The sequence below is a fragment of the Cydia strobilella genome, chromosome 7 (genome assembly GCF_947568885.1).
Source record: "Cydia strobilella chromosome 7, ilCydStro3.1, whole genome shotgun sequence".
Classification (NCBI taxonomy): Eukaryota; Metazoa; Arthropoda; class Insecta; order Lepidoptera; family Tortricidae; genus Cydia; species Cydia strobilella.
Window position 1 is genome coordinate 16,866,452 of NC_086047.1, and position 8,637 is coordinate 16,875,088.

At 36.6% G+C, this 8,637-nt stretch overlaps 1 protein-coding gene across 1 annotated transcript; it reads right to left on the bottom strand.

Moving 5' to 3' along the window:
* Positions 1 to 287: 287 nt before the first annotated feature.
* Positions 288 to 6,593, bottom strand: LOC134742823 (GPN-loop GTPase 1). The gene is made up of 9 exons (XM_063676010.1): positions 6,406 to 6,593; positions 6,202 to 6,327; positions 5,174 to 5,341; positions 4,264 to 4,460; positions 3,503 to 3,697; positions 2,859 to 2,911; positions 2,203 to 2,288; positions 1,563 to 1,703; positions 288 to 454 (listed from the first exon to the last, which is right to left on the bottom strand). Exons 1-9 carry the CDS (start codon positions 6,515 to 6,517, stop codon positions 372 to 374), a joined length of 1,161 nt encoding a protein of 386 aa, XP_063532080.1. The 5' UTR covers positions 6,518 to 6,593; the 3' UTR covers positions 288 to 371.
* Positions 6,594 to 8,637: the final 2,044 nt, after the last annotated feature.

Sequence of the window (8,637 nt, forward strand, 5' to 3'; positions counted from 1 at the left end):
GCGCCTGGCTCGCGGTCTATTTTGTGTACGGACGAGTCACAACACGCATAGCCATAGGTACAGTTGTACCTTGTACCTATACTTCGGCAGAGGGGAAATAGTACGAATACCACCCCTTCCGTGTTTCTTGAAATTTCTAGTCGATTAATTGTGAAAAAAAAAAAAAATCTTGTAATGGATTCAATTAGATAATTTACTTTTGTCGCCAAATTCGACGTAAACGATATGGTCATAGCCAAGCCTTTTAAATCTGGTTAAAGGTATAAGATAAATAAAAAATCATAATATTACCAGTATTGTATTTAATACAAAATCTTAATGCCTAACTTAAAGTAATATATATATGTACAAATCACAAATCAGCTTATATACTAAGATTTATTTTCAGTATTGTTCGGTTTCACGTGTTTTCTTAGGAATTCCTGGAACATAGTTACATCCTCTGGTTTGTCATCTGCAAAAAAAAAATGTGTGTGAATTTCAACGCACGACTGGAGTTTACTCCTTACGAACGATTATAAAAAAATACCTACATTGTAAAATGTAAGATCAAAACTCCGCAAATTGACAGTTATTTGTTGACATTGAATAAAATATAATCTAAATTCTATTTGCGTTATTCATTTGGATATGGCTTACAGGCAAAAGACTATCAATTTCCAAAAAAAAAAAAAACAATTTGACACTATGGGTAGAGTTGTCATGGAAAAACTACGCTGGCGCTATTTGTAAAAAAACTCCTACTAACCAACCCCATCCTGTGAAATATTTTAAGCCACATGTATAGGTATGTAGAGTTTGTATTATAGATGAGGAGTGTCTTTTCAAAAGGGTTTATTTCTCTATGAAAACCGTACAAAAATAAGCCTTGTCAAAGGACACAAACACCGGCCAAGTGCGAGTCGGACTCGCGCAAGAAGGGTTCCGTACCATAACGGAAAAAAACAGCAAAAAATCACGTTTTTAGTATTTGTTGTTATAGCGGCAACAGAAATACATCATCTGTGAAAATTTCAGCTGTCTAGCTATCACGGTTCATGAGATACAGCCTGGTGACAGACAGACGGACGGACAGCGGAGTCTTAGTAATAGCATAGAGTAACTTATACTAGAGCAGTACTATCATAGTAAATTTTGTAACCCCAGTAAATTCACTGCCATCTGTCGACACACTTTAAAACTAAAAATAAATATAAATAAAATGTATTTAAATATGGATAAATGATTTTTTTTATTTGCATTAATTATTTTTATGATTTTGACCCATGTTCTTTCACTGATATGCGTTAAAATTGTTAAATAACAAACGAAACCGTCAACGCCATCTATATGACAGTAAGCCAAAGCTAGTAGCGCCCTCTGAACGAGAATAAAATTTTCTTGATTTTCGAGGCACGTTTTTCCTTAGACTGTATCCATCTATTACGCAGTTATATCTATCTTTGGTAATAGGGTCCCGTTTTTACCCTTTGGGTACGGAACCCTAACAAGGCTTAGTCTTGTATGGTTTTCATAGAGAAATAAACCGTTTTGAAATGACACTCCTCAGATAGTGTAGATACCTATCTCCGGCTGTTGCTCCGTGCCCTCGTCATCGCTGGAGCTCTCGTCGCCGGGATGCGAGAGATACACGTCGCTCATCTCTCGTCCCATCGGCACCTCCTCGATCAAACTGCGTTTCTCTATCACCGCGTCTGAACTATCTGAAACGTATGCAGCATAATTAACGATTTTACGTTGCTCGTTGGGTTGAAGGGAAGTTTTTACAAGTACAATAGTCATAAGGAGATGCCAGCTGCCGTGCGTAGCGTACACGCTTCATTGAAAATGCTATAAAATTCTTGCACGCTTTTATTATTTTATTTAATCGTATGGCATATGATAATAAATGTGAAATAGAAACAGTGTAAGTGTTGTAAGTTATTAAAGATCTACACATAGACCAGTCAGCCACTTTATGGCTTCGTCGCTCAGGGTGAAGTCTTCGGGAGGGCCGGCGACATAACGCTTTATAGGACGCTTTTAATATCGTTAGATAATATAAAATCATAACGGATAGGATCATTCTAAATACATAAGCCCATACTTGTTTGTGTGTACTTTTACACTGACTCTTTCGACCACCGAATACAAATTATCATTTTAAAAAAATGCATTTTTGTCTTCCTTTATTTCATTATAAGTATTCAATACAATTCATACTTGGGCCTTTTAATAAGTCCTCTTCTTTCTTTTTCTGTTCCTCTAACTTCTCTGCTCGCATTTTTAACCAGTCTGCTTTGTATTCACTGTAAAATATTTCGCACGTTAATAGCATAATCCCATAATCAGTATTTCATTTGATATTTACTAATCGCTTTTCGTTAAAAAATATTGTTAGGGGACTAATAAGAGTTAAGACTCAGTTTCCCTTCTGGATTGGAAGGTAATGGCAGACGCGTCGAGATGGTATTTTAAGTTAATTATTGTGAGTCAGTAGCGAGTGTGGCAATATTCCATCCTCTGTAAAAGCGGACAAGACTATAAGGTAGCAATAAATAAAGCAAACGCAATGTTTTTCATCACACTTGTGAGGAAAAAATAAATAAAACCTCTACCTAATTTCGGACGTTCATTACAGCCCTATGATCAAAATTTAGGAATTACGGACCGCATCGCCTTCTATGAAATTATGACGTTTAAAATAATACTTGCACAGTCTGTGCTATTAAAATCGCTGCCGAGTTAGCTTTTTCTGACTCTAGCAAATGTGATGAAAACATACATTACAGCCCTCAGTCGGAATTTAGGATTTACGGACAGCAGCGCCTACGTGTAATAACACGTTTTACGAGCAAGTGTGATGAAAATTTACTTACGTCTCATATTCTTCAGCTGCTTTGTCCACTAGTGTAAAGAATTCGTCAAGGCCCTGAAAATATAAATATTTATTAGTAAAATTATCACTACACTATTTTGCCTCTGGTGTGGAGAACGCTACATGTAAGTTATGCCTTCATTTTGAATATGGGAGCGTGTGTGAACCGTAGGAGGCCCCCTGGTTCTTTCTAAGCGAAAAGTGTAAAAAAAAAATATCAAGTTTGTTTCCGATTCAAGCCACAAAGTAGCAGACTGTTGGTAGAGGGCAGCACCTTCTTATTGGCGTAAAGTGTCAATGTCGAGTTTCAGTTTTTTAAACTCCAACACGTTCGATCTGTACGCAAAGAATAAAAGATACAACAAATTGAAGTGTTTTAGTGTTCCGTACCCAAAGGGTAAAAACGGGACCCTATTACTAAGACTCCGCTGTCCGTCTGTCACTAGGCTGTCTCATGAACCGTGATAGCTAGACAGTTGAAATTTTCACAGACGATGTATTTCTGTTGCCGCTATAACAACAAATACTAAAAACAGAATAATATAAATATTTAAACGGGGCTCCCATACAATGCTGTTTTTTTTTTCGTAATGGTACGGAACCCTTCGTGCGCGAGTCCGACTCAATAGATAGTTCATTACTCACCGCGCCTGTATGTGCACTAACGCCGCAACACTTAAGGTCTTTATAGAAGGTGTCCAATGCGAGCGCCATTGAGCGCGCCAGATTGCCGACGTAGGTGGCGCCACCCTCGGCGTCCCCTTCGGCGTCTAACGCCTCTTGGAAGGACTCGAAGTCGCGCATCCAGTCGACGGCGTATGCGTTGTCAACTACGTCCGTCTGGATTACACACGAATTAAGTTTTTTATTTTTATTTTACAAATTTAAAAAATATTCTTCAAATAGGCCTCAAGTAGTATAGTACTATTTACTAGTTAATAAAATATGTACAGTTAAGTTAAGGCAAAAATATCGATTCAGTCAAATGGCTCAAAAATATGTGACCACGACTTTATTGTCTAAGGTGTAAGAGTGTGCACATATTTTTGAAACTATGGGAATGTATATATATTTATGCCCTTGACTGTACAGTGGTATTATATAGTGATATGAATAATACATAGCATCATTTATAAATACAAAAGCCAGTACCTAGGTAAACATTACAATATATAATGTTATTTAAAATAAATATAGAACAGATGTATGTCTATTCTATTACTATATTATAACCCTTTAGAATAGCACTTCCCAAACTATGGGTCGCTAGACTCGCGAGCGAATATTATAATTATGCATAATAAATATATTATATGCCAAATGATGAAATTGTGGAGGTGGGTCACAGCCTCACAGCAGCATGGGTTAAAGGTTGAAAAAACTCCCTGCATAATACCAATACCAACCTTATTCATGACAACAATGAATGGCAGCCTGGCTTTATAGAGTATGGAGCAGGCATATAGCATGTTGGACATGAATGTCACCGGTGATACGCTGCGGACGGTGTCCATGACATAGACAACCACAGTAGGACAGGTAGCTGCAAGTGTCTCCGTGATTATAGTGCCGGATGCTGACCACGTGAATACTTCTATTTGACCTGGAATAAGAATAAATCATTTTAAGTTCCATGTATCAATAAATTTGTATCAAAAAATTAAGTTAAGTTTACATATGATGGTTTCTGTTATAAATACATAAACAAAATAGCTCAAAAAGAAAACAATGATAAAATGAAATTCTTAAAAATTTCTTTCGTTTTCGTTTTTTGACAATCATAGTAAATTTGACATGACTTATTAATAGTAAATTTGACATGACTTATTAATATTAAATTACAAAGAATACATTACCTAAATCTAATCTTATAAAATGAAGTAAAAGTACGGCTATTTTTGTCATTTAGCAAGAAAACTTTTACATATAGCTATTCTATTAATAAAAAATTTAAAAAAAAACTACTTTAGGTAATCTATATTGAATAGAGCAAGATATAAAACAGTTACAGCATAAACATGCTACAATTTTTCATTTTGACTTATTGACCTATTTGTAAGAAAGGGATAAAATATAAATTAACTAAGTAATGATGACCAGAGGTCAGGCGAGGTGAGTTATTTGCCTTATAATGACGTAAGACGTATGTCAAATTACAAGGTAAATAGCTCACCTCCGCCGACCTCTGCTTTCCTTTTTTTTATGTAATAGGAAGCAAATGAGCAGACGAGATGCCTGATGGGAAGCAGTCATCGTCGCCCATGGACATAACCATCTAACCCCATCTGCTTATGACAAAGGGGGTTAGAACCTTACCAGGAGTATCAATCACACAATATTTGTGTTTCTGTCCAGCCTTTTCAATCAGTTCAACTACTTGACCAAACTTGGTGGAGAACAGATTTAGGGATGTAACAATGCCTCCGTTTGGGCCTAGGCCATATTGCTTCATGACTTCCTTATAATTCACTGTATCTCTTATATCTGCAACAGAAACAAATTGTCTATAACTGATTTTTATACATGGATGTATTTATTACTATATTTTTTAATCTGCCAGCATAGGTTTTACCTATCAATTATGGATGGTATAGAAAGGATATATAGAGATTGACCTCTATATATGAAAAGTGTCCATCAAAAAAGCAGTAAATAGGCGGCACCACCATACACTGAAGTGCACCCGTGCGACCGTGAGGGACAGAATATACATATAAATTGTAAAGGGAGAGACTGTTTGTCTGTCTGTTGTTCATTTTTCCACGCAATCTTTAATAATTATTATTATATTGTTTAATACACTAGCAGCTGAAAGCTGATGCGTGTATATCACTGCGCTTTTTTTTTAAACTATTAGGTCTATTAGTGTTCATTTTGTTAGTTGTTTTAAGTGTTTGTCAAGTCTGTTTTTAAAAGTGTTCACTGAAGGAGCACATGTCACTGCTTCATCATCATCATATCAGCTTTCTATCACCCACTGCTGAGCATAGGCCTCTAATAGAGTACGCCACTTATCCCGGTCCTGAGATTAATTCATTATAGTTGCCATTAACTTCTAGCAAAGAATAATGATGAAGAATACAGACTTTTTAGGGTTCCGTATCCAAAGGGTAAAAACGGGACCCTATTACTAAGACTCCGCTGTCTGTCTTTTTTAGCAGTTTTTTGCGTAATGGTACGGAACCCTTCGTGCGCGAGTGCGATTCGCACTTGGCCAGTTTTTTTAATACTCTACAACACTGAAGATTAGATATTTAGTCGATTAACAAACGCTCAAAGCTTCTTTTAATCTAAAGGCTGGTTTAAATAAAAGCTAGATATATATTATTTGACAAAATGATTACCAATGTTAGCTGGATACGGCACTTCACGACATGCAGGATCTAAGTTGATTATATACGGTCTGGCGCCTTCCACTACATGTCCCGCAATACGTTTGGTAAACGAAGTCTTTCCAGCACCAGCCATACCTAAAAACATAATTAAGGAAGAAGAACATTACAAAATATTCGGAAAAAATTTACATGAATATCATACAATTTCCTAACCTAAAATTATCAAACAAATAGGTTTTTTGGAATCTTGATCCATTGCCTCTACTTTAGGTGCAGCCATTATGAAACCAAAGTCATTCGTTTTGAACAAAAACGCGTATTTCATATAATTTTAGAAACAGAAGAGAGTTTTTATTAAAAAGGAGAACTAAATCAACAAATTCACATTCACAAAATTTTGGTTGTTTTGGATTTTTTGACATTGACATTGACAATTGACATTGACATTCAAGCTGTTTAGGGTTCCGTTTTTAGGGTTCCGTACCTAAAGGGTAAAAACGGAACCCTATTACTAAGACTCCGCTGTCCGTCCGTCTGTCTGTCCGTCTGACACCAGGCTGTATCTCATGAACCTAGACAGTTGAAATTTTCACGGATAATGTATTTCTGTTGCCGCTACGCCATAACAAGTATAACAACAAATACTAAAAACAGAATAAAATAAACATTTAAGTGGTCCCATACAACAAAAGTGATTTCTTCGCCGTTTTTTATTAAACAGAATAAAATATGGTTTGTCAAAGGACTGTCTCATTTCTAACATACACAGAGAGAATCATACTATCTTCAGCTTATACTAGAACTAGCACCCAAAATAAAAGGATGAGTATAGTTTTTTGTTCTTATTTACTGACAATTTGGTTTCACCAACTATATGGCCCCTCCACACTTATGCGCGAATCTCGGCGCGAAGCCGCAAACGCGAGTCTAGTTCGAGTCAGCGAAATCGACTCCACACTCGCGTTTGCGGCTTTGCGCCATGTAGTCTGGAGCAAAGAGTAGTATGTCTGGAGCATAGAGTAACTTATACTAGAGCGGTACTATCATAGTAAATTTTGTAACCCCAGTAAATTCACTGCCATCTGTCGACACACTTTAAAACTAAAAATAAGTATTTTTAAAAATACGATAAAATGTATTTAGATATGGATAAATGATTTTTTTTATTTGCATTAATTCTTTTTATGATTTTGATTTTGACCCATGTTCTTTCACTGATATGCGTTAAAATTGTTAAATAACAAACGAAACCGTCAGCGCCATCTATACGACAGTTGGCCAAAGCTAGTAGCGCCCTCTGAACGAGAATCAAATTTTCTTGATTTTCGAGGCACGTTTTTTCCTTATATCTATCTTTGTCTGGAGCGAGCTATAAATATTTAAGGCCACGCCGTCTGTGACACCGTCGCACCGCACCAAGGTCATTGTGCGACGCATCCATAAGTAAGAGCGAGAAAGAAAGTGCTATGGCTATTAAGCTCCCATAAGGTCCCTCCACACGCTCAAGTCGATTTCGCTGATCTGCGACGCTCGCTCCACACTCGCGTTCGAGGCTTCGCGCCGCAATTCGCGCACGAGTGGAGCGTCCGGACACAGGAATTCTCCAGGAATCCTCAATCCGTCCAGAGACACAGCCAACGAAGGCCAGCGAAACCCATTCGTTGGCGTTCGTTGGCCTGGTGTGTACACAGCTCATAAATATCACAGAAATTTTACTATAATAAAACTTGTGTTGCTTAGTGTAACATCGAAGTAAACAACCAAAACATAGAGTATCGCACAACACAGAAAAAACCAAAAAGTGCAATCTAGTTACCAAAACTAAACGAACAGCAAGGAAAATAAATAATTGATTTAAATAATAAGTTAATTGGTAAAATATTAAAAATTGATTATTTATAATTAATTTAATAATAATTGTAAAAAAAAATATCAAAATTTTTAAGAATTAACACAGTGACACTAAATAAAATTCGTACACATTAGTTGCTGCAACCAAAAAAACACTAATCAAACGTTTCACAATAAAACAACACAAACACCAACTACTACTACCAACGGAACTTGACTTTGACCACGTTAAAGGCGCCACTGACCGCGAAAATCGAAGATCGCAAATTACGAGCATCTTTCTCTGTCACTCTAATTACGCCTTCATTGGAGTAAAAGAGAAAGATAATAGCAATTTGCGAATTTCGATTTTGCGCTGTAGGTAGTATCGAGAGTGTAGCATGCGCCATTTGTCTTGCCACCACTTGCCACATGCACGATTGATTGAGCATTCAAACAGAATTGACGTGTCTATGGACTGCTAATTTTTGAACGCATTTCGAAAAAAAAGTAAAACACTACGTTGTCTATGCTCAACTAGTTACCAGAGACAAGCAACCATAAACACACTTTAGTCTTATTCCAGAATATTTTCTACTTAATGACAATACTTTT